At 34.3% G+C, this 27,604-nt stretch overlaps 3 protein-coding genes across 11 annotated transcripts in view; all 3 read right to left on the bottom strand.

Annotated features, from left to right (window-relative positions):
• The window catches only part of LOC116852976, a 50,834-nt gene extending 29,459 nt beyond the window's left edge, over positions 1-21,375 (bottom strand). The window contains exon 1 of one of the 2 annotated variants that reach the window (XM_032833785.1): positions 20,728-21,375. In XM_032833785.1, the coding sequence (XP_032689676.1) occupies positions 20,728-20,853 (126 nt within the window). In that variant the 5' untranslated portion in view covers positions 20,854-21,375. The remainder of the gene's footprint in view (positions 1-20,727) is intronic. The other variant, XM_032833784.1, reaches the window with a different exon arrangement.
• A 2,108-nt stretch (positions 21,376-23,483) lies between these two features.
• Positions 23,484-25,606, bottom strand: LOC116852974 (nudC domain-containing protein 3). Of its 8 annotated transcripts, none has more exons than XM_032833783.1 (6): positions 25,440-25,606; positions 24,900-25,048; positions 24,701-24,823; positions 24,039-24,600; positions 23,760-23,948; positions 23,484-23,697 (listed from the first exon to the last, which is right to left on the bottom strand). In XM_032833783.1, the coding sequence occupies exons 3-6, from the start codon at positions 24,796-24,798 to the stop codon at positions 23,689-23,691; spliced, it is 858 nt and encodes a 285-aa protein (XP_032689674.1). In that variant the 5' UTR covers positions 24,799-24,823; positions 24,900-25,048; positions 25,440-25,606; the 3' UTR covers positions 23,484-23,688. The 8 variants fall into 8 exon arrangements, with proteins under 8 accessions (XP_032689674.1, XP_032689667.1, XP_032689668.1 ...); XM_032833776.1 differs by having other exon boundaries at positions 23,484-23,688; XM_032833777.1 differs by having other exon boundaries at positions 23,484-23,688; positions 24,701-24,847; positions 24,917-25,048.
• Positions 25,607-26,743: 1,137 nt separating this feature from the next.
• Positions 26,744-27,604, bottom strand: part of LOC116852985 (glucose-6-phosphate isomerase) — an 8,797-nt gene continuing 7,936 nt past the window's right edge. Inside the window, exons 10-11 of the mRNA XM_032833806.1 lie at positions 27,214-27,280; positions 26,744-27,121 (exon numbers count right to left, since the gene is read on the bottom strand). Of these exons, the coding sequence (XP_032689697.1) occupies positions 26,998-27,121; positions 27,214-27,280 (191 nt within the window). The 3' untranslated portion in view covers positions 26,744-26,997. The remainder of the gene's footprint in view (positions 27,122-27,213; positions 27,281-27,604) is intronic.

The following is a 27,604-nucleotide window of genomic DNA, read 5'->3' as shown; positions in this document are numbered from 1 at the left end:
CACACACACACACACACACACACACACACACACACACACACACACACACACACACACACACACACATACACACACACACATACACACATATATAAAGAGAAAAATCATTTATCTTAATCAATTTTTATAGACAAATATATTGCTAAGTAGAGGAATTTTTTGTGGAGGTTATTTAATATTGACTATTTCAATATAGAAAAACTTAGAATTAAATTGAATTCCAAATTTTGCATGTTCCATTTTACATTGGGAAAATATTGCAGTAAAAATGAGAAAAATTTTTATAATCTTGGACCGCATAAAAATAACCGAAATTATTATATATTTATAAACAATTAAGGCTCTTAAGATTAATAATCAAACAAATATTCGGAAAGGCAAATAAGAATCAACGCCGGAATACACTAAGGACTAAACAATCAAATATAATTTATTCCTGATGATTACATAAAATTTGTTATTAGAAAAATCCTTACTTTTGGAAACAAAGAGGAATGCATAGGTGTACCAAAGGTCTGTTTGGAAAAAAACACCATTAAACATAAAATACGTCGAATTAAGGACAAATTCAATAGCGCTGATAAATTCATTAAGTGGGATCCGAGTATTCTTAGAAATGTGCCACCATCTGTCTTTGATGCTTTTAATAACTGAGTGAATGTGCCTATTGACTTAGCTGTTAAAAGCATCAAATACAGATGGTCACATATTTCTAAGAACACTCAGATCCCATTTAATGAATTTGTCAGCGCTATTGAATTTGTCTTTAATTCGACATATTTTATGTTTAATGGTGTTTTTTACAAACAGACTTTGCCTTTGAGAGACTGACAGCTGTACCACCTGGTACAGTAACATTGTTTCTCTCTGTAGTCGCCGTGCGCTCGGGATCGCGTTAGAGATGTCGCTTTCGAACGGCATCTCTGAGCGTTATCTAGGGAGAGGAGAGCACTGAGAGAAAAAAATAGTTAGAATAACTATAATTTCACTATATTTTATAGTTCATTTTGGCTTCAAACATATATTTATAGTTCATCTAAACATGAAGATATAGCAAAATGAACAAAGATTTATAGTGTCTAGGTATAGCTTCCGGAACGGAGCCGTGTCTTGAATCAGCGATATGCCCGTATCGCTGATTCAAGACACGGCTCCATTCCGGAAGCTATACCTAGACATTGTATCAATGGCCGTGAAAGCCTCAAATCTAGTATTAAAGATTTATAGTTACCATTTTATTACTCTATGTATTACTCTATGTATATAGCGTGCACACTTTGGGAATAGTTACATGTACCTACATTTGCCAAATATTCCAATTGTATTGACTATATAAAATAGTTAATTTCTCTTACCATTCAATATTTGCTACCTTACTATATTTTTTATTTCAAATAATTATAATTCTTGGTAAAATTTTTACATAGTTACACTATGCTTATATTATAAATATTACAAACATTATGGTGACATTTACTGTAAAAATGATATTCCTAACTATAATCTTTTTATGCCATTATAGTTCCAAATATCATAAATTTTTTTTTCAGTGAGTGTGTGAGTGTGGAGCGTCAGGTAGCTCAGTGGTTTAGAGCAGTCGCCCGGCAAGTGAAAGACCCGGGTTCGAGTCCCGGCCTAGCAAACCGCGTTTTTTATATTTTTCTTTCTCTGGAACGAAAAGATACGCAGGCCCCGAACGCACGGCTGCCACCTAATATGCTCTCCTCCTTCTATGATGTACCTTTGATACACCTATGGGTTCCTCTTTGTCTCCAATTATTGCAGATTTAACTTTACAGGACTTAAAAATTGAATATCCAATTGTTTAATTGTCTGGTAAGCTTAACTGCGGTATTTTTTCATTTAAAAGATTCGATTTTGCATATTTTTTTCCATTTTTAAGGCCGTAATCAATTTGTTGGGATTGGTGGTAGCATGTTATAACACAAACTATTTATTATAGCGTTTACTCTTTATAATTTAGATCGTGGCAATCTTTTTTATTTGTTACAATATTATCATGTGATTTTTATAATGTACACTGAAGAGAGTCTAAAAGTAAGGACCAAAATGTTTATAATAACAAATTTTATGTAATCATCAGGAATAAATTATATTTGATTGTTTAGCCCTTAGTTCCGGTGTTGGCTCTTATATTTGTCTTTCCGAATATTTGTTTTATATATTTATTTAAAAATGTTATGCATATTTGACTATTTACTATAAAATTATTGTAATTATTTATATATGTTACATATGATGTATTCGGTAGATTGTCAAACTCATTATTTCTACAGTAATTTATATGACAATTTCAGTATAACCAGCTTTGTAGAAAATATTGTAAAAAGAAATATAATTTCTACGTAATTTTTACTACAATATTTTTTCCATTTACAATATATTAAATCTCAGATATTTGTCACAAAAAACTATGAATGATGAAAAAATCCTGAGATCATTTCCGAATATTCTTTCTCTCTATGCATGCAAGTACTTAAGAAATATATCAGAAATTTGATGTGACAAATTGCCTGTTGGACAAATTGCCAGTGTAATTATAACAACTGAATAAATTAATGTACGCTTAATATAACGTTTATCGGGCTGTTTTGCGAAAAAATTGCAAATACCACAGTAGCGGCAAGCCTCTGTTAGATTTTATCGTATTACCGATGATAGTTAGATTGATAGCTTGCGGCACTTGCAGCGCGCTTTGTGCGAGAAACCGCGTATGCGTTCTCGCCACTTCTGTCAACAAGTGTGTGTATCAGAGGTGCTTGAGAAATTCCACGACCTACGTTCCTCCCCGATTGCAAATTAATAATTATACGAGCATGACGTACTTCGCTGATGCAAGCCTCGGTCACAGCCTTGACGAACACCTATGCGTTCCTGCGAAATAACGCGCGAGCTGAATGATGCGTATTCGCGAGAGCGCATTTCATTTCGTCGACTCGATCGCATACAATTTCATACATGGTACGATGAAGGAAAAAGAAATAAATGAAAAGGAGACGATCGAAAACGAGACAAATGTCATTATATCTGCAATACGCGATTTCTCTTGTTCTCTGTCATGGACGATCCGACCCGTTCTCATTGAGCCCCACGGTGAGTTTTCCTTTCTATGTCAAAGAAATCAGCCAGGCTCGACGATGTTCCCGCGTTTGAAGCGAGCAATGGCGAAATAACAGCGTGAAAGCAGAATGGTGCGATCTAAACGAGACGAGGGCTCCTCTTTCAGTGCCCCTCCTACGTCGTCTTTCTTCGCGCGCGAGTGTGACGAATGATAATAATTCCGCGGCATCGATACACGTAGTCGCGAGAGAATCTACGTATTGCATCTTTGGACGAAAACACCTGTTGCTCGCGAACGTTGGAACTTCCGCGTGAAGTACATAGCCGTCAAGTAACTGTGTGCTTTACGATGAACGAATAGCTCTCTGGACTCTTAGGCAAGCATAAACTTCTAATCTTGCATTTCTCAAAATTAACTTTGCGCGCGTATATATGTGTGTATCTCTTCTGTGTATTATATTTTTATTATATTTTATTATATTTTATTATATTTTTACTGATGTTTATATTATATTTTACTGTTGTTTATATTAATGTTTATATTAATTTGTGTTTATAATGTTTATATTATATTTTACTGATGTTTTTATTATATTTTTACTGATTTACATAGATTTTTATACGAATTTTTTTTTTTATACAGGATGCAGATAAATAAATTTTGACAGATTGTTTGGAAAATCATTTTGAGTAAAAAATGTCACATAAATATGAATCCTATTCTCAATACTTACATAATTGCAGAAGTTTGAAAATATTGCTGCCATCATAATAAAACCACATACTTAGTGGATCTTAGAGTCATTTCCTCAATCAAAATAAAACTGAAGAATATGCAAATGTTATTTATTGATGAAATTATTTTGATATTGTGAAATATATAAAGGAATATAATATATATATAAGTATATATATATATATATAATAAATATATAAGTAATATATATAAATGAAATTCGTATATAAATAATGTACCGTATTGTATACGATTCCTTCATTCGTTGCTGTAACGCATGCTTTCAAGCTCAGAGAGACAGCATATTTTGAGCATTTATTATAAAACTAAACTATAAATAAATTATGTTTGCACACTCTTCTGTTTTGTTTTAATTTCTCTAATGTCGCTTTCTACCAAGTATGTGATTTATTATGATGGCAGCAAAATTTAAAAATTTCTGTAAATATACGCGGAAAAAAAGGTTTGGTTGAATTAACCTAACATTTGGTCGAATACGAACGATCCAGAAATTCCGATTGAAGTAACCCGAATTCTGTTTAAGTCAACCAAAAATCTCATTAACTTAAACAGAATTCGGGTTACTTCAATCAGAATTTCTGGATCGTTTATATTCGACCAGATATTTGGTTAATTTAACTAAACCTTTTTTTCCGTATATAATTGAGAAGTATATAATTGAGAAGTCTTAATGTTTATTTTTTAGTTGCTGACTCTCAAATAATCTATCAAAGTTTGATACATTCGTTCTGAAACATATATTATTTGTATTATATATGTTGTAAACATGTATTGTTTATATATATATGTTATTTTAATTCTTATTATACAGAGTGTCTGACGATAAGTGTCTCATATCTCATGCACGTGTAGATTAAGCTAAATTAAACAAAAAAGTCCTCTGCCATTTTGTAAATAATCACATAGATTTTTAATTATTAATTAAAGAATATTGGTGTATTAGCGCGCGCGATCATTCGCCAATTTTCTTTAATTAATAACTCAAAATTTTGCGTGGTTGCTTGCACAGTGCCAATTTTCTTTAACTGATAACTCAAAAATCTTCGTGGTTAGCTACAAAACTGAAGGATTTTTTAATTTAGCTTGATCTGATTTACAAGCACATGACAGCAGTTCTCATGATCACAATTCATCTGCATGTGATCGCCAATTTTCTTTAATTAATAATTCAAAATTTTGCGGTTGTTTGCAAAACAATAAAGAAATTTCGTGTTTAGTTTGATATTTAATTTACATGCACGCAAGATATAGGACATTTATATATCGTCAAATATTCTGTATATTCTATATGGATTTTATTTTATACAGATGTTAATTTATAATTGTAGCATTTTCAATTCCAGCACATGTTCTTTGATTGGAATTTTGATTTGCCTTATCGGTTAAATATAATTTCACAGCTGAATATACTTGTATCATGGCTTAGTCGCGAAACGAAGTGATTATTGTGATGTAGACTGTTATGCAAAATATTTATGACTGTTCACGGAAATAGACCGGAGATAGCTTTCACCGAACCTGTATCTCGTCATGGCAACCGGGAAAACTTTTTGTCGATTCTGCAGATATATAATACACCGACTAGTGTACTGTCATTTTATTTACCGATCATTCATCAACGTTATCGGCTCGGCCGATTACGAATTAAAAAGACTCCGGCGGAGAGGCCCCTTCACCTCGTTCGCGCGAGCCACGTTTTTAGCTAACGAACCGCCTTGTGTTGCGTACGGCAACTTTCATTTGAATTTTTCATCGCTCACGGCTAGCTTATTGGCTCGACGAGCCGCGGTCGTTTTTCCAACTGTGCGCGAGTACGATTGCACAACCCTCCTCCATCTGAATAATCCGCCATCGTTGACGGCGTGCATTAATATCACTTAAAGGGCCTGATCGTGAATAATGCAGGTTCGTGCGCCGCTTTGAATAACAATCGACATAATTCGGCCCATTTCGAGATAGGTTTAAAGACTCGCCGCATTAATTCGTCACGCCAGGGCACCATAAATGCGACCGGTAAATGCAATTTTGCATATTCGACTCAGCGTCGGACGACCGACGTTAAAGTATTAGTCAATTTCTCGCTTACGGATTATTTATGAACATCGAGAAATAAAATTAAACATTGCGTGTCGCGCAATAATAGTGACGTGTTGAGGCAAACTGCTTAATTTTGAGAATTATTTTGCAGATGCTTTATTATTTTTATCACAAAAGAAATCAAAAGTTCTGTCAAATTCTAAAATTACACACGCAATAATATTTAAACGTATTTTCAAGTTTTGTTAATTTTCATGTTTAAGTGGGTGAAATATTTGAAAATTTATTAATAACGAAATACTGATTTTTTTCTGCAAAGTTTACACCATATTGATTAAGCAGAATTATATGTATTTTTGCATATTGAAAATATATGCAATAATGAATTAGAATATAGAACTCAATGAGTACGATTAGATGCTGCAAACATTTTGAAGCGTTTAAAGAAAAGCCATGATTGGTCCATTAAAGCTCCTTCGGCGCTTCAAAGTATTTACAGCGTCTAATAGATCGCATCCAATACATGATGAAAACGATAAAAAATTTCAAGATTGTCAGCTCAAGAGCTGTCAGTTAGCGTAAATATTTGCCTAATACGAAAGTTCTACAGCTTGTACATTCTATATGTTTGCTCCGCTCCGGAAAACTTCAAAGAATATTGCTGCATTTTTACAACTGAATTTAGAAGCTTAAAATGATGTAAGACGTTTGCAGAAATATTTCCACATATGTGTGGTTTTCTGCTAAATGTAGTCAAACGAAGCAACGCACATTTTTATATAAGATTTATGGATGTTGCTTTGAAGCATTGCAGTATCTAATGGATCGCACCTTATAAAAAATACGAAAAAATAGTGTATTGGTGTTAATTTGACATGACGTTCCGACAATCGCTTCTATGTTATCGACATTTCTGGAGTTCGTTATTTACTTATTCTTTTGAGAGGATATCGAAGTAAATGACAAACTTGAAAAATATCGATAACGTAGAAATTGTCACTAATATGATTTATATTATCCTTTTCGTCTTTCTTATACAGATCTTATATAAGTGTGTGTTGCTTTGTTTTACTATAAAAATATAACCGGTAACAAATATAAACCGGTACATACATAAAAATTATTCCTCAAAATAATGTTCTCTTAATTTAAAATAAGATCTTTCTCCAAATTTTATAAATGTTATCTCTTTATTGCCATTTTGGCTCCTTGCATAACCGACTACTACACGCCAGCAGTGGCTTTCAATTCTGACAAGTTGAAGTGTTGCAATTTTATTTGATAAAAAGTGTGCAAACCGATCTGTAACTAATACATCAGATTCATTCTTCAGTAAAAATGTTCACTCGACGATTCAGTGTGAAGAATTCATTCTATGGGTGCGTTCGAGGAATGCACTGTCAACGTAACGCATTCCTCGAATACATTCTATCTTTATCGCTCTTTAGACATCAACAATGATAGATGAATGCTAAATAGCGATAGCGTACCTGAACGCATCCTATATGAATGAAAAGTCACTAAAATTCGGGTAATTCCACTTTTCGAGCGGAATTTCACTCTAAGAAATTTAGAAAGTACTAAACACATGACTTGACAAACGTGAGAAATTTATCTCGTGTTACTTTGCGATGCGAAAGTTGACTAAACTCGAGCGTGGATTAATAATAAAAATTCGAACTCCATAGAAAGCGAGTGCCTGGCTAGTCAGAGCTGAACGCAAGATGTTGGTTGTTAAATTTATAATGTTTGACAGTGTAAGTACTTATACATATACATATACTTATACATTATTACAACAGTAACATACATATTGTACACTTCTCACATCAAACCGAAGTTTTCAAAATATTCTTTTCCTCATGCCCCACTCTAAACGAAACGATAATCATTAACACTACCATACAAAAAATACTGCCTTAACAGTTAAATATAAATCTTCTCCAAGAGGAATTTGACTCCGACTCTTGTGCGACATAACTGAGTTGTATTTGTAATTTTGCGTTTAAAATTATAAATTACCGTGACATACGATTCTGTCGATCCAATGGGTTATATCTTGAGATACAATTCGCAAGTTAAAAGCTAGTCATCTCTCTACTTCCGCGTACCTAGCAGGCGCGTTAAGGTAAATTTAGCTAACGCGCATTCCTTTCTTCGCGCGCCCAACAGCTCGCCACGTCATCGACTCTCGAATGAAAGTACGGGGATTATACTTTATGAATATAATACCGCCGGTGTAACACGCTACTGTGCACACGCAGGATAAGTGCTGTACAGAACACTTTTAAATCAACGAATAAGCAAGGATAACACGCGAAGCGCAATCAGCTCGTGTGACGCGACCGAGCCGTCCTACCTCTGTCAAGTTTATGCACGCATCGTGTAAGCACGAAAGAATCATTGCGTGTAATTTATTATTAGCGTAGGAGCGTCAAAATGAAAATTATTCCATATTTCGCAATGGCATTCGATCTCCGAGATGGTAGCTTCAATAAAATAGTGATATCTTATAAGCGCAAAATTTAAAAGAACAAAATGCCGTTGATATATCATGCTCTTTCTATAATATATCAATTGGACGTAGTTACGTGATAAAGAGTCGATTGCGAAGACTTGATGCGCGCAAAACATATAAAACATAATCGTATCAACCCTAGACGCAAAAAAATACATATTGCAAGTAAATGTTATTTATATCAAGTATTTCATACGTTTATACATCTGCAAATCTATCATGAATATTAAATTTATTCAAGACATTATGAAAATTCTCTATTAAGTTTAATATTTCAATCATGAATATTAAATTAAAATTTAAAATTCGGTTAGTTTACTATATAAAAACGAACAAACTTTTTCTTCGATAAAGTCTTGTAGTATTCTTGCAAAGAGAATAAATTTTTCTTCTCATACGTATATACATTGGAGAAACAATGTAACTCCATTAATGTAATTGAATTTTCTGTTATCTGGAAACCAGATGAAAAACTCGATTATAAGAACAGAAAAATTACTGTGGGAGGTTTTCACTTAGCCAATTGCTCTCAATTACCTCAATTGAGTTTTAATGTGGCCAAATGTTCAGAAGAATGTTTTCAGTCACAGTAACAGAGATATTATTTTTCGTTAGCGAGTTTTTCGTCTGGTCCCTTTATCCAGTTACACGAACTGAATATCTTTCTCGTGCATGATAATGGGCTTTTCTAAAATTTGTGATAAATATCTTGAGACTATTGTCAAGAAAATATTCGTTGCTGAAGATAATCATTACTTAAAAGAAGAGAAATAAGCTGAGTAATCCCTTTTCTCAGCAGTAGAATGATTTTTCTGTGTGTAGAACCATAAATATGAATAAAATTTATCAACAAATTTTTCACAAACTTAAGAACTTATCGTTTTTAAAAAGACATGTTTTGTTATTTTATCATAACTCTTTTCAATTTTGTTAAATCGCAAAGGTACTAATCATATTCCTCAGTGATTTCTACTCTGATTTAAGAGAAAAAACACCATATTTCAGTACTTTTCTTAGGAGTTATGAGCACGCAAAAGAAAATGCACTGTGGGTAAAATTTATCCATAGTTTAGAGTTCACATAACATTGTAATATTTTTCGGTTAACTTTCTTAGGTTAACGCTTGCTGAAAAATCCAAGTATTCATTCTTCTTGGGGAGACGGTGGACTCGACGGAATCTCTATATTTCTATACCCAGAAGTCAAGAATTATCAGTTGTCTTCAACCGCATCTTCTCATTGTCGGTGATTGCTTAATGTCAGGAATTCACGCGCGCGCGCGCGCAGAGCCCGTTAATCGACGCTTATTTGCATGCTCGTCGAGGTCGCGTCCTGGCGTCCCAACGCGCGCCGGCACCCGAGGAATTATCGTCACGTCCTACTCGTAGATAGCGGTGGACTCGAAACACCGTGAGTCACTTCGACGATAATAACGAGAATCTCAAAAATTGCTTCGAGTGTTATTTGAAGTGAAAAATTCTCAGGCTCTTCAGGCTCCCCGATTCTTTGCGAAAGCCTCGAGTACATTGGAAGTTTGTCTAATAGATCAATCATTCTCGCAATATAATTCACATATATACGTCTGTATGCTTTTCGTATACATTCACATGTTATTTCGGTCGGGTAGATGAAAAATGTACACCAATTAATCGTTTGAGTATGTTGGCTAATGTGAGATCTAATATTGCTGATTTTTTTAATATATTTAATAACGCTCTTAGAATTAGATTAAGAGTTAGATTCCTAATTTGAAAATTTTTCTGCTCTTCAATTTGTTTTTTTTTAATACAGTACATGCAGGTATAATATTTCTGTATTATTTCTGCAAAGAGGGAAATATTATGTTTATCCGTCCGTTAATAATAATAATAATAATTTCCTGTGCGCATATATCTTATCAGCATATAGATACGTGAGATCGCCTTGATGATTTTAAACTTTCAAGATTTCTCAATATTTCCGGGACTTTTTAATCTGAAATGATGAAAAAGGACGGGAACAAAACTACGAAAGAAACGCAAAAGAAAATAATCAAAATTTGCTCGAAGAAACATGTGTGAAATGTTATGAAAATGTAAGTGAAACTTTTAGCAAAAACTTGTTGCTGCATCAATATGACAGAAGGTTTATATGATGCATGATGTAAATTTAATGATTATATAATTCAATAGACATACACACAGTGTATCTGTCTCGTAAATGTAATGGAGAAAATTCTAATTGAAAAGAGATTGGTATTCGCATCTTCGTAGAATTCGTCGGTGTGGATCGACACCTTCAGAAAGGATTCTCGCCACTCACGGGCATTCATGTGCGTGCTCGCCTCCTACTTGTTGCTGGCGAGGTATGGCACGGCGCAGGCGACATAACTGTACGCGGCCCAGCTCTCCCCGGCCGCCGCACAGTGGGGACAAATAGGAATTTACTGTTCAAAAATCGCTACAGACCCCAATTTTATAACTATCGGGATGCACTTTTTTATAATTAAACGTCAATCAATGTAGAAAAAACTGTCGAGACCGATTTTTTTAAAAAATCGGTTTTAAAAATTCTCCTAAATGTTGCAATATTGATAAGAATTTGTAAAGAAATATCAAGTTTTGCGAGCCACTTTTCCAATTGAAAAACTTTCCATTTTTTCGCTGCACAGTATAGAACTAAGGTTCTCAGTATCGCTGATTACGAATCTGATATAAAAATCAGAATTTGGCAGTTGACAACTGCCAATCTTCTGTCATCATAAACAAAATCATTATGTTTTAACCATTTAATAGGAATTTGCTGTTCAAAAATCGCTACAGACTCCAATTTTATAACTATCAGGATGCATTTTTTTTTTTAATTAAACGTCAATCAATGTAGAAAAAACTGTCGAGACCGATTTTTTTTTTTAATTCTTCTAAATGTTGCAATAATGATAAGAATTTCTAAAGAAATATCAAGTTTTGCGAGCTACTTTTCCAATTGGAAAACTTTCCATCTTTTCGCTGCACAGTACAGAACTAAGGTTCTCAGCATCGCTGATTACGAATCTGATATAAAAATCAGAATTTGGCAGTTGACAACCGCCAATCTCCTGTCATCATAAACAAAATCATTATGTTTTAACCATTTAATAGGAATTTGCTGTTCAAAAATCGCTACAGACTCCAATTTTATAACTATCAGGATGCATTTTTTTTTTTAATTAAACGTCAATCAATGTAGAAAAAACTGTCGAGACCGATTTTTTTTTTAAATTCTTCTAAATGTTGCAATATTGATAAGAATTTGTAAAGAAATATCAAGTTTTGCGAGCCACTTTTCCAATTGGAAAACTTTCCATCTTTTCGCTGCACAGTACAGAACTAAGGTTCTCAGCATCGCTGATTACGAATCTGATATAAAAATCAGAATTTGGCAGTTGACAACCGCCAATCTCCTGTCATCATAAACAAAATCATTATGTTTTAACCATTTAATAGGAATTTGCTGTTCAAAAATCGCTACAGACTCCAATTTTATAACTATCAGGATGCATTTTTTTTTTTAATTAAACGTCAATCAATGTAGAAAAAACTGTCGAGACCGATTTTTTTTTTAAATTCTTCTAAATGTTGCAATATTGATAAGAATTTGTAAAGAAATATCAAGTTTTGCGAGCCACTTTTTCAATTGGAAAACTTTCCATCTTTTCGCTGCACAGTACAGAACTAAGGTTCTCAGCATCACTGATTACGAATCTGATATAAAAATCAGAATTTGGCAGTTGACAACTGCCAATCTCCTGTCATCATAAACAAAATCATTATATTTTAACCATTTAATAGGAATTTACTGTTCAAAAATCGCTACAAACCCCAATTTTATAGCTATCGGGATGCACTTTTTTTTAATTAAATGTCAATCAATGTAGAAAAAACTGTCGAGACCGATTTTTAAAAAAAATTCTTCTAAATGTTGCAATATTGATAAGAATTTATAAAAAAATATAAAGTTTTACGAGCCACTTTTCCAATAGGAAAACTTTCCATCTTTTCGCTGCACAGTACAGAACTAAGGTTCTCAGCATCACTGATTACGAATCTGATATAAAAATCAGAATTTGGCAGTTGACAACTGCCAATCTCCTGTCATCATAAACAAAATCATTATATTTTAACCATTTAATAGGAATTTACTGTTCAAAAATCGCTACAAACCCCAATTTTATAGCTATCGGGATGCACTTTTTTTTAATTAAATGTCAATCAATGTAGAAAAAACTGTCGAGACCGATTTTTAAAAAAAATTCTTCTAAATGTTGCAATATTGATAAGAATTTATAAAAAAATATAAAGTTTTACGAGCCACTTTTCCAATAGGAAAACTTTCCATCTTTTCGCTGCACAGTACAGAACTAAGGTTCTCAGCATCGCTGATTACGAATCTGATATAAAAATCAGAATTTGGCAGTTGACAACTGCCAATCTTCTGTCATCATAAACAAAATCATTATGTTTTAACCATTTAATAGGAATTTACTGTTCAAAAATCGGTACAGACCACAATTTTATAGCTATCGGAATGAATTTTTTTTTAACTAAACTTCAATCAATGTAGAAAAAAACTGTCCTATTTTTTTTTAAATTCTTCCAAATGTTGCAATATTGATAAAAATTTGTAAAAAAATATCAAGTTTTGCGAGCTACTTTTCCAATTGAAAAACTTTTCGCTGCATTTAATACAGTGTACTAAGGTTCTCAGCATCGCTGATTACGAATCTGATATAAAACTCAGAATTTGGTAGTTGACAACTACCAATCTCCTGTCAACATAAACAAAATCATTATGTTTTAACTCTTTAAGGCGCATTATTCATAGAATATTCTAATAACTTTTTTAAATAAAATGTTGTAAAAAACTCTATATAGCACATTTATAAGGTTTCAATTGCCCAATCCTAAGTGATCCCTATTAGTACCAGTGATATTTAAAGATTTAACATAGTATATGTCAATGGAGACCACTTAGGATCGAGCAATTGAAACCTTATAAATGTGCTATTTAGAGTGTTTTTTTTACAATATTTCATTAAAATAAATTACTAAAATGTTCCATGAATTATGCGCCTTAAAGAGTTAAAACATAATGATTTTGTTTATGTTGACAGGAAATTGGCAGTTGTCAACTGCCAAATTCTGATTTTTATATCAGATTCGTAATCAGCGATGTTGAGAACCTTAGTACACTGTACTGTGTAGCGAAAAGATGGAAAGTTTTCCAATTGGAAAAGTGGCTCGCAAAACTTGATATTTTTTTACAAATTCTTATCAATATTGCAACATTTGGAAGAATTAAAAAAAAAAATCGGGTTCGACAGTTTTTTTCTATACTGATTAACGTTTAATTTAAAAAAAAATTCATCTCGATAGCTATAAAATTGTGGTCTGCAGTGATTTTTGAACAGTAAATTCCTATTTGTTCCCACTGTGCGCCGCGACACCTTCTCCTCTACCGAGCCAAGTATCGAGGTGCGCATCGAGGAGGTGTAGACCGGCTGCGATGTTCGCCGATCGAGGAAACCGATTTTCTCGCAGTGCGCCTTCTCGCCAAGGTAAAGGCGCGCGAGCCGTGAAAATAACAGAGCGTAGTACGTCATGCGGCGATGCGTGGCCGGCCGCGAGCGGAATCGCGCGAGATCCTCTCGGACTCTCGAGTCGACACGACTGCTACCGCGGATCGTTCGAAGTAGATTAGTGGGTCTCCACGCAGCGACCCTAAACCGTACGAAATGATTAATTCGCGCGAAAGTGTACGGGGACGATCGGTGTAATCGTGACGTGGCGATTCTAACTGAGGCATTCAAAACAAAAGAGCGAAAATTCAGAAGTGCGCGAAAAATCATACGCTGAATATCGAAATCGGTCACCTGCTGAGCGACAAGTGTGATGTCGCTGTGATAGTTTATGTAATAAATACGAATCCTAAATCGTAATGAAACAGACGAAGCTTTGTCCAAAACAAATCAAAACATTCGTAAAATCAAAACATCGTTATTCGGGAACAGCGACAATTTCCTAAGAAATTATAGGACTTTATTCTGAGCTCTCCTTTATCGATAAAAGTGACTCTAAATATAAGCCTTCTGATTGTTTTATAAGCAGATTTTTATCGATAAAGGAGGATTGACAGAATATGAACCATCCCGAGCAGTACATTGAGCCAATGTTGAATCTACAATTGTTGGCCAGTATGTGCTGCCAGAAATAATATCGACAATATTTCAAAATATAATTTTCCCGAAGTATACTGTTCTTCCAAAGAAAAAATATTACCTCAAAACCAGTACATACAGGTATATTAATATCTAGTCTAATTTGGGCACACTATTGCTGCACTCTAATGTAAATAGGCACTGAAAAATAGTCTTGTAATAGTCAACAAATTCAATTAGTTGAGCGTTCCAGCAATCTGATAATTAATATCAAATATGTTAACATTTACCAATATTATCTGGTAATGATAGTGACAAAATAATTGGAAAACAAATTCTCTATTTAGTAAAACTCTATTTAGTACAAACTATTATATAGTTTGTGTAGTAGATATTTTGCTAATAATTATTAATTATTATTTTACTAATTATTATTAGTTTGATTATTACCAAAGTATCTGGTCATTTATATGCTTTCCCCTATAATCATGTTTATTATATCATCATGTGATAAGTATTATTAAACAATGTAATTGTATTTAACTAATTCTTTAGTGATACGTGCCACATAAATTGATATCATATAATAGTAATAGATATCAAGTCTTAACAACAGATACTAAGCTTATTTAAGTATAACTTATTAAAGTTATTTAATAGTTATCAAATTACTTGATTTGTTATTCATCTACACATCCAGTTGAACGTATCTTACCAAAGCATTTGGTAACTATTGTCTAGACTTGATGGTTATTATCGAATCTTTTTTTTTTCAATATTTGATCTCGACGATAAATCGATGCTCCAGATTGAAATGTAGCTTTCCATTTACGTAAATTTGCTGATTCGGAGCTTACACGAAATGCACGACCAATCGAAATCCAACCTAGACGTACGCGAAAGGGCATACGCATCGACCGATCGGTGCACCGAACACTAAACGCAAAACTCGTTGAGTCAACGCGCTGAGAATGGGCGCGGCTCGGAATGTCGATCGTTCCGAAGGCTCGGGACGAGATGGCGAGAGATCGAGACAGAGAAGCGAGAGGAGAGTTACCTTGCGTTCACGCAGGAAAACGCAAGGAGGAGGTGGAGGAACACGAGATACTGAAATCAGATTTCGCTAACGACTGGATAATCCGATTTAATCGACATGCTCACCTGCCTGGAATGATGATCTCTCGTCAAGCACGAGACATATAAATGGCGGCGAGTTTCTTCGCGAAAAATGAAATATTTCATAGACTTATCCCGTTCCTCTACCGTAAATTAACGGGAAGTCATCGAGATCTTTTTGGTGTCAAAGTCGAGTTTTCTCCAGTAGAAGAAACCGTCGGAAGTCTCGTTATCTAACAGTTCGTACTCCTTCTTCTCGACGTGAGACGCTCAAGTAGCGAGAACATTCACTAAGGTTCTCCGCTAGGAACGAACAAACGAAGATTGCTTCAATTAAACAGTCTTTGCCATTGTAGTATTCCCTAGTACGTCCCTTCATCCTTCCCCGTCCCAAATACTGCTGTCATTCTCTCGGAGCAGATTCCACGGTAAGTTCGTGAGAACAACATCCGTTTGACTCCCAATGACCCTAGAGGGTAAACTTGACCTGCGACCCGTACATTCACCCAGGACAAGGACGGCGGAAGTCACGGGGAATTCCACTTCCTACCTTCCTCTTCTCAAGGAAGAGGGCACATTTTTCTTAGAAGAACACTTCTCATCGCGGATTGCAGAATCTCCTTACTGATTAGTGGCGTTTTTGCTTGTAATTAATATTAACATCTTCTAATTAATAGTCTTCATTAAAAAATCCCTAATTTTAATTGTAAACTGAAGGAAAATTTAGTAATAATCATCAAGCATGGATAATAATTATTAGATATTGTAGCAAAATAGTTTCAACTAAACATTTAGTTATAATATAGTTAAATAATTTAGCAAGTATTAATATTAAGTATAACTTTAATGTGGTATCTGTTGCCAAGGCTTAGTTACCAACTTATGTAGTATATATCACCAAATAATTTGTCAAATAAAACCATATTAGTTAGTAATATTTATTTCATTATGTAGTAAATATACGAAACGATCAAATACTTCATTGTCAAACTATTTAGTAATTACTACCAATTTATTCGGTATTGATTACCAAAACATTTCATTGGTTCCATTAGATGAAGAATTTGTTTTACTAATTTTTTTGTAATTATTACCAAACGATTGTGACGTAACTATTACTACATTTATGGTATTAATTACCAAATACTTCATTGTAGCGTTCAACCAAATGTATTTGTTAACTTCTTACAAGACTTTTTCTTTCAATTGCTTCGCAATTTGATTGACGAAACGCGTGAAACTGAGTTTCTTATAAACTTTCCTTATGACTTAGCGGCGTGTCCAAAAAGCAGAAGTACTTGAGATAATTACGTGTCGTTACCGGAATCTAAAAAGATACGAGATTAGTATCGCTGTCAACAAAATCCAAGGAAAGGAGTTGCGAACCTTCGCGCAAACTGCAACTACCGCAGCTGTAGGGCCTCTTTATGGAAGCCTCGCATCCTTAAGGATCGGCGATGTGGAGGAAGTGGAAGGAATTACATTCACGAGCAACGCCGGCTGATAACAGCTTCGGCCCCTCGCAGGAGTAACGAGATCCGGATGTGCTCCGACTTCGGACAGGAAGGTATCCATTTTCATAAATGATCGAAGCTTTCATCCAGGCCGGGACTATCCGCGTGCCTCGATCTAATGAAAGTATGAACAGGGACTGCGCCGGGAGAGCGCATCAGGAGCGCGTACACGACCGAGCCGAATTAGTCACGAGAGCGACGTCGACGCTGCTGTACGATGAACACAGTGCCGAGGAGGCTGTCATTTAAATTCCGTTGTCATCATCATCGTCCCACGCTTTCACAGTCCCCTTCGATCTTCTATTAGTGCCTCCGCGGATTACGTATACGACCGATGCGACACGAATTCTTGTTACGACGGAATAAGACTCCATTTTAAAACGATCGTGATAAAACGCTGTTTAAAATGCACGCAGAACTTCTCGGAAGATATCATACGTCAACGAAGTTTACTGGTGAATAAGTACGAAGAATTTGACGTTAAACCTTAATGTGCTAAAAGAAAGTCTTGTTAACAATACATTTAGTTGAGCGTTTCGGTGCAACATTTGGTAATTATACATAGTATTACAAATATATTAGAATAACAATTACTTCACGCAATCGTTTGGTAATAATTACGAAATAATTTGTAAATTCTTTGTTCAGTTGAATCGATTAAATGGTAAATAATACCAAGTAATTGTTAAATAGTATGACTATTAGTAACCAAAGTATTGTATTTGGTCATTTCATATATTTATTACATGATGTGGCAAATATTACTAAACAATATGATTTTATTTAACAAACTATTTGGTGACACATAAATATAAATTGACAATAGTCACCCAAGCTTTTTTGAAGTTATTTGTTAATACTTACTCTAAATTATTTCATTATATTCACTTACACGTTTAGTAAAAACTGTTTCATCAAAGCATTTGATAACTATTATCCAGATTTAATGAGTTATTATCAAATCTTTTTTTTTCGATGTGCATACACACAAAATTTCTCGGGAAATCGCGTCATCGAAGTTTACTAGTAAATAAGTGTGAAAAGTTTGACGTTAAAACTCATTGTGTTAACCGCTTACTTATGAGGTGATGAATATATCGTGCTGATAAAGAAGAAGCGGATAAACAAAGAAACGAGCGACAATGAATGAAACGTCGACGGTAATTTCTGATACATTAATGGGAAACCTCGCGAGAGTCGACAATATATGTGCGTCTGCAATATATGTGCGGGAAATCGCTCTCGTTTCGCGTGAATTTCAGAGGAATTTCTCTCAATGAACACCTGTCGTGCGAGCGCACCTCCCTCGCTTGTGGAGTTAGAAGAGTTTCCCGAATAGAAATATAACTGGCCGACCTGAGACTTAGGAGCTAATAGCGAGCCAGCATAAACTAGATTAAATTCTTTAAATAGCTTGTTATTAGCTCGTTACTGAGTGATCATTCATTGAAATATACAATTGGTTTGTGAAATTTAGTCGGTGTCTAGCTGTTATATGAAATATGATAGAGTAAGTGACACTATCCTAAAATATATAATCTAGTTATTATATATATTATAACTAGCATTAAAAAAATTAAGTAGCAAATATAAATTATGAAGATATGTTACGCAGACAGTACGAACTTCTAAAAGCTGTCCTAAAGACATCTAAAAAATGTTCTATGGTTTTAGACATGTTTAAGACGTCTTTAATGATGCCCGTTCTTAGCTATGTCGATTAAATCTTAGTTTGAATTTAAACTCTATTCAAACAAAGATTGAAACTCAAGTTCAGATTTTATCGATGTTGATAGAAGCATACATAAGACGTCTTTTAGAGAGAAATATGTACTGTCTGGATATTTTATAAAAATCTTAAGAATACAGAGAAGTAAGCGTTACATTACTGATTGATAATTAGTTCTGATTTTTCATCGTATACTCTTTCTGTATAATTCTTGTAATCATTGCAACTGTAACTCCTTTTGTTTAACCATCAGCTAATTGATTTATCTAGCTACTAAAAGTGAATGTTAGAGACTGGTAACGATACTAGACATAAATTTACCCCCTCTTGACTAGATACGCACGAGGTTAACTTCTATTAGGGTTGTTTCGAAGTACACGAGACAAAAGCATACTCTATGTCTGTGTAAATAATAATCCACTACTTGTATTGCTGTAAAGCGAATAGTTTCGCGTGTCGAAGAACTCGCTTATAAATACCTTTCGTCATTGTTATCGCGATAGAAATCTATAATACAAGTGTACAAACGTATATACGCAGGAGCGTAAATTAAATTCGCGATATGTGCTTAGCAACTTGCAGGCACGTATCATATGCGTCATTATGTTTTCGCAACGCAGTCTCAATCTGACCACGTTATCGAGGTATTTTGTGACATAGGAATAACAAATATCTCTTTTCACTCGATATATTTGATCGAAGTTATTTTGCTTTCATTTTTTTCCACGATTATTTTCACGAATATTACTAATTCCATCCAGTCAAAATTTAATTGAATCCGCGTTTTCTTCTAATGACAATGTTAGGACAATAGATGGGAACCTTCGATTAAATATTTATATTTAGAGCTTATTTTTCAATAATATCTTAAACTTAGATTTAAGTTTAAATTCAGTTTTATTAGAGTCACTTTTTTAATAGTAGATCAATAATAGTTTAAACTTAACTTTAAACCTATATTCAGGGAAATTATCTGATATAAAATTAACAAACGTATATTTCCGATCAAAATCTGATCAATTTTTAAATTCGATCGGAAACATTAGTTCTTCATTTTTTTATCAGTTTATCTGATAAAATGTCATTACGATCGGAAGTATTCGATTAAGCTTAATCGGGTATCCTGATTGGATATAAAAATTAATCAGAATTTGATCGGGAATATCCGTTTGATCATTTTGTATCGGATAATTTCTTTCAGTGATAGATCTAAGTAGTTTCATAGTACTTAAATCTCTAATAATAATAATAATTCAAACCTAAGTTTAAACTAGTATTGAGACATCGGTCCTTATGCACGATTCTACCAACATCAGTTAAATTTTAATCTGAATCTAAGTTTTTGTTTGAACTCAAGTTTGAACTCAAGTTAAGTTTAATCGACGTTAGAAACGAGCATTAATGTGTTGGATACGTTTGAACGGAGTTAAGACTCGAATCTGTGTTTAAACTGCTGTTGAAACACCGGCCCTAACTGAAAGGTACGCACACTCTGCGTTAGCCGTACTACGTGCACGGTCGTCGTACCCTTCGGCCTTCAACTCTCACGCTGCGTCCTTTTCCCTGCCGCGAAGCACCGACACGGGAGAGCTCGCTGCGCCCGACTCCAAAGTTCAGAATATTTACGTCAAAACTTCGCGGTCGAATTTCTCCGTGCCACTTAAGAAGCGAGAGCCTTCTTGTTGATAGAATTAATTATACATGATCGTGTGCTCTTCGCGAAAACGAGACGAGACAAGAAGGATCGACGAGTCGCGAGCTCTCCCATAGATATCATGCTCTCCTCGCAGACCTACGAACCTGAATTTGGGCGCGCTTGACCTCGGTGTAGAGCCAGTTGTCCGTGGAGAAGGCGATCGCCAGCAGGGCAGTGGCGATGATACCGGTTATGGTGGCGAGGGACAGCGTCACCGCGGAGCAGGGCATCTTGGTAATATCTGTGAGTCTCTTTCTTCCTCTCTCTCTCTCTTTCTCGTCCTCAGTTTCACGATATGTCCTCGGCTGCTCGTCTTCCGTTAGCTTCACCTCACACTCGGCCGCGACGTGTTATACTATCACCGACTACGTGCTGGTACTATCTACGGGCATCCGCGTGACGAGCGCAGGAAAAGCTGCGAAGCGTGCCACGACGAAGAGGAGCTGGACCGCGATAAACGCTCTGGAGAACGCGGCGCGTCGCTCTTTCTTCCCTTCTTTATTACGAGCCCGCGGGAGTAGCACCAGGATGAAGAACGAGGACGAAGCCGACGACGGGGAACTCGTCGAAGACGGTCGAATCGGTCACTGGGGTGGCTGTCTAGAGGGAGACGCCTCCGGGTAATTATGCGCGTACTTTACCGTCCTTCAGGGTGCGCGCTCGTCCGCGATGCACATCACAATCACCATTCTCTCGCAACGGCAACGACACTAACGGCTCACCCGACTCACCTCGAAGGAAAGCCGAGGGAGCCGAGAGAGCGAGGAGAGAGAACTGGACTCCAGGTGGGGATGGACGTAGCCTCGGGCACAGGCAGGTATATTACCTGTGTTTTACCTGCAGCGGTGCTCAACGCGCGCCCCACCGCACGGCGCTGCTCGAGTCGACCTGTTGCTGCTTTACGCTGCACCTGGCAGCCGACGAGCATGCAGCCGTGAAGAGGAACAGCGTGTCTTTATTTCGGCAAAGCAGCGCCGGCCCGATGTCCGCGGCTGCTTTTTCGTAGGAATTCCTCGCGGTCCTGCCGAGGATCGCGTCCTTCCGCAGCGAGCGATCCCGATATCGATGTACTGTTCGACGTTATCGTTATGAAAGTAACGCCATTGAATTGGCTAGCGATTGAACCCAGGCATATTTCGGCATATTATCTGCTTGATGATTAGCGCGAGTACGCAGGGATGCGTCCTCATGCGATTAAAATTTCTTCAGTAATATCAGATGAAAAAGTCATCTGGTGCCATGAAAGTCGTGGCAATATAGCAGCGATATTCTGATGCTATGAAAATTGTTGTCTACTTTACTGGAAACAGAACGCAATTAATCCGGAATTTTTTAAAAAGTAAATGTTTTGATTGAAATTATAGCGTAATAAATGGGTATTTTTTAAAACAAGCATATTGTAAATACGTTTTCCACTTCCAATAGTATTATGCAATATACATTAAATGTTCGCATGTTATGTTCAGCATCTTTGTTTACTTGGGAAATGATTAAAATTCCGCTAAGTTCGAATTTCTTAAGACCCCTAAACAATTTCTCTAGACCCCTAAACATAAGTATTTACTCAGACCAACTTTTCTAACATTATCGTTCTTAAAAACATATTTTGTTATTTCACTATAACTTTTTTCAGCTTCATTGAATCGCAAAAACGTTAATAGATTCATATCTCTCGATGTTCTCTACATCGATTAAAAGAAGAAGCATTAAATTCTAATAATTTTCAGCTAGCAAATAAAAATGCGCGCTGGATAAAATTAATGATTTAGAATTTACGTAACTTTCGGATGTTTAAACTTCTAAGATTAAAGACGCGGCGATTGACATAGGATAAATTCTTCTGTATCATCTCGATAGTTCTGAAAGTTAAATTTTCTAAAAATATATCAGTTTTGGTTCTTGTTATTGCAGCATCTTGCATTGCGTCCTCGTGGTGTATCGAAAGTCCAGGCGATTTGCGTTAGTCTCGTTTGAATTTCCTTAGAAATTTTCAACACTCATTACATCAATCAGCAGGATAGCGACTCTGATAGCAGGTGCTTCTGCAAAAGCAAAGGCTAATTCCTGTCGATATGGAAACATATGTTCACGTGTTAACGCAGTACCGTTACAGCCCGTTCGTGAAAAACCCGTTCAGACGTAGTCGAAGTAAAAGCTTAGGAAAGTCGTAAACTTTGTACGAAATGAGAACAGTTTCTTCGTGGCTTGTGTGTACCTGCATCTATGAACCGCTCCTGCTTCGTCCCCATGCTGAACGATCCCACCACCGTGAGATAAACTGAACGTAAACGCCGGTGAAAAGCGTAGGATTCCTCGCATTCTGCGAACTCTTGAATCGCTCACGATTTCGAAGGGTGTCGCTGTGGCAGGGCGAGGGGGATCAAGAAGCGTTACTTTGCTCTCGCGGACGCTACTTCTCAAAAGGAAATACCGCTGTTCGACGCGATCGTTGCGTAGGAAAATGCGATCGTGCAGTTATAACGCGGGAAAAACAGGTCTGTTGTATGCTAATAAAATAAAAAAAGAAAGGAAATTGTTTTACATATCTTCTAGTTGAAATCAGTTTCTAAGTTTTCTGGTCTGATTTTGAAAATGCTGTGAATATCGCACTTTGAGAAGGTCAAAAGATAAAATGAAAAGATAAATTTTTAGAAAACGAAATTACACAAAGATTTAAGAATTATTATTTAATTCGTAATTTAATTTTAATTTGTTTAATTTGTAATATTTTCATAACAGATAGAGAGCTCCTATATAAGAATTATAACATATAAAAAGTATATATTAATACCAGGCAAACAAGTTCGTATAAAATACAAGGATATTGTCGATCGGGTGAGAGAATTGATATACATCCAAATATTGTAAAATTATTTATAAATATAATACAATTCATAAATATAATCTTACACTTTCGATATATCTGACGCAGATAAAGTATACAATATAATAATTAAAGATGTTACATGATATCAGTTAAATTTTAAAATGGAAGAATCGTAAGGCGTACCCTGAAAGGGTGATCCTTTTGCATCCCATGCTTGTTTCAGAGTAGCTTCCATTTTCTACAAATACTATTTGTAAATTATGGGAAAACATTGCCTTATAATGCTGATTTATAATTAATAAATCTTACAATTTGTTCGGACGTTGGTTTGCCCAAGAGTTTCTGTTGATGATTCCACATCAATTCCTGCACTTTCATTTGTTCCTCCTGTGCCATATCGTCGAAATATTTGGTACAATCAATTTTGTTTAATTCAATTTTCGGTTCATCGACTATTAAGGCTTCCCACCATCTTTCCACAGCCTTCTCGAGATGAATCTGCAAGATTATAGACAAATAATTATGTATTGCAAGTTAGATATATGATGAATGATGCTCAAAATAGTGTCTCATCTGTTGTAAACGCACGCTGATATGTTTTCCAGATACAATGCTCCATACAGATTCGTCTCTTCGAACTTTAAAACTAAGTTTGCTATTGAAAATGTTATCCCATTCAGAATCTTTCATAGCACTACAGGGCTTGATGTCGATTTTGATCTCATCCGAATTAATGTTAACTCTGGTTTGTTTGGGCGTTTTTATATGTTCTGGTATTTTTACCAATACATCCAAATCATCAAGAGTCTGGGTCCAAATATAGTTATCTCTTATAGCGCCATTATAACTGTCAGAAGTATGGTCTGTTTCAACCAATTGTGTAGTAAGTCTATTTGTAGTGTCAAGTTTATTACAAGAATCAATCTCAATTTCTTGAGCAACTGGAGGACTAAACCTGCAATTAACATTTTGCATTGCAGTTAATTCATTTGATTCAGATATACTGTTGTTGACTATATCGTGTGTGGACTCCTTTATAACTGGTGAAATATTTTTCCATTTGTACATGCTGTTCAATACAAGTTTCTCTGCCACACCAGGTGGAAAGCCCAATTTTTGTTCTGAATTTGATTCAATATAGAAGTCTGTGCTGTAATCACAAAATATCATAGCAAGAAATATAATTATTGAGAATGATGTTTGAGGTATTAGAAAATAACAAGTATTAATCTTTTCGATAGGATATTCACCATCTGTACAAAAATCCAAAGAAGACATTTAAAAAATTAACAATGTTCTTTTCCTCATGAAGTATTTGTAAAAATACCTGATCATGATCTGATCCCATGGTTGAACCAAAATGCTATAGAATTCTAAAAAATATTTTCTGCAAATAACTTTAGAATAAATGATTAAATATATATTATAAATATAAATAATTGAACTTACTCAGACAATGTACTCACTCAAATCAATAAGATTGCTTCAAAGAAAAAGTCAACATAAACATATAATAATCACATATAGTTTTTTTTATGGGTTTTATAGGTTTACAAGAAAATTTTTTTTAGAGATTGTCGCAGTCTCTTCAGCCTCTCCTGTGGAATAAAATAAGTATATGACATATTGTTTCTACTCTTTCATACATATTAATCCTCTCTTAATTTTCCTACTTTTAATTAACTATTTTCTGTCTTATGTTACAAATCTTTTCCCCAACTTTATATAGATGACATCAAACAAAAATTTACAGGTTAAATTTCAATCACTCATCACATGGCAATTTCTGACAAATTTAAAATTGAAGTTATGTTACATTAACGTTAGTTCACCAATAATATGATTATACGTAACAAACTATATCACATAACATTACTATTTATCATAATTATATAAGAAATTATGTCAGAATCGCTCAAATATCAATGATATAATTATCACTTGTCTCTTCTGATATTATATACACACAATATAAAGTATTTGATTTACTTATATAATAGTTGGTTATTGCTTCTTTTTGAATGTTATTTGAATTATTATATTTTGATTTGTTTATAATTAATACTTTTTTGTTTAAAGGCCGACAGCAGCAAAAACAAATTCTGTTTTGATTTTGGAGACCTCGTGCGGCGAGAAGGCGAAACATATGGTCTATTCTTTTTATATTCTACATTTACGTAAGCGTCGTGAATATAGGAATTAACCAATTATGGCTCTTGCACACAGGACGCGGTAATGCTTGCCGCGTGGCGGAAGTTCGCGCGACAGCCAATCAATATGCTGCTTTTCGTAATAACTTTCTAGCTCTTACGGAAAAACAACATATTGATTGGCTGTAGCGCGGCAAGCATTACTGCGTCCGGTGTGCAGGAGCCATAAGACGTAACGTAAGAATTGACCAATCATGTTGAGAATCATAAGGTCACCATTTTTATGAATCGCAATTGGTCAATTTTTACGTTACATCTTACGATTACTGTTACGAAAAGTGTGTATAGCCAGCTTTATTCAATTGTAGAGAATAGTCTTTACCTATTAAATCTTCTTTATTATCTTTCATAAAAATAAAATTAAGCTTTTATTTTGTAAATAACTTTATTTATTTCTTATTTATTACATATATTAAAAGAATTTCGTTAAATAAATGTATACAAAGGAGTGTCCCGATTACACATGGCACGATTGGACACCACCAATCGGTGCTCTGCTTTATCTAGTGAATTATTAGATCCAACTAGAATTAACCAATAATGAATGAATATTACATTCCATGTCCGATTAAGCTGTGTGCAATCGGGTTTTATCTGTATACAAAAGCAAACGTTCTAATAAATTATAAATAATCTAGGTAGATAATCAAAATAATATTAATCTGATGTCATTTTGACCAAATATTGGTCATTTTTTGGTGAGAATGATATGAGATTAATATTATTTTGACTCTGTTCTATATTCTCGAAATCACACTTAATTCGGCACATAATATATTTTATACTAAAATAAAAATATCTGCATTTTTCGAATAAATTATGCCTTTTATTAAAAAATTAAATCTTGCACTTTTATTACTTTTTTATTGAGACATTGTACATATGTTACATAAAGTTTGAATTAAAAGAATTAGATAATTTTGTCGTAATAAATTAAACTTTTCAAAGACATTGACATATATGTATGTATCTAGATGCTTTTAATTTTTGTTCTTATTCGAATATTGTCGATAAAAATATAACAAACATTACGTGAATAAATATTCACTACAAGATTCCACAACAAAGAAAAACATCTTGATATATGATTGAAAAATCACATTATATTCATGTCGAGCTAAAATGAAATTCGTTTTTCTTTTGACTTCAATAAATTTATCTCTGAAGAGATTAAAGATATTACAAGTTATATATGTGATCATCACAATTTTTTCCCATAAACTATATAAAATATATACATAAACTCTGATATAATAATAGAACTTACAACCGAAGTACTCATGTTTAGTTGCATTTTTTAAAAATGTTTCCTTTAGAGTATATCACTAAATAAGCTTTTAGGTCCTATGACGTTTAGCAAACGCGATTAAGCCATTCGTCGATGAATCGTGAGTTGTTACAGTTTCTGTGCTTTCCAACTCCGGTTCGATAGCTTTGGCTAACTGTTTCCCCAATTCCACACTTAAACATTAAAAGAATTATGTTAAAGGATTTCTATAAATCATCCCAATGCATGGATAAGGAAACTTATAAATTATATGTAAAAATCTTACCCCCACTGATCATATGAATTGATATCCCAAATCATACCTTGTACAAAGATCTTATGTTCGTACATTGCTAAAAAAACAAAAAAAAATTATAGAGATAACATCTATATTTTAATTATAGAGATAACATATCTATATTTGGATAATTATATTTTAATACATAAGATGTTTAATAAATAATATAGTATAATTAATGAAATAATTCATTGTAAAAAAGTAAAATATATAGAATAAATTATTTTAAATATAAGAGTAAAAAAGCTATGCATATATAATATATATATATATATATATATATATATATATGCATAGCTTTTTTACTCTTATATTTAAAATAATTTATTCTATATATTTTACTTTTTTACAATTAATTATTTCATTAATTATACTATAT

Source organism: Odontomachus brunneus, unplaced genomic scaffold, assembly GCF_010583005.1.
Source record: "Odontomachus brunneus isolate Ranch 3 - 2012 unplaced genomic scaffold, Obru_v1 Obru_scaffold_264, whole genome shotgun sequence".
Taxonomy (NCBI): Eukaryota; Metazoa; Arthropoda; class Insecta; order Hymenoptera; family Formicidae; genus Odontomachus; species Odontomachus brunneus.
Note: the sequence above shows the minus strand (reverse complement) of the source record. Positions and strands in the feature narration are given on the sequence as shown.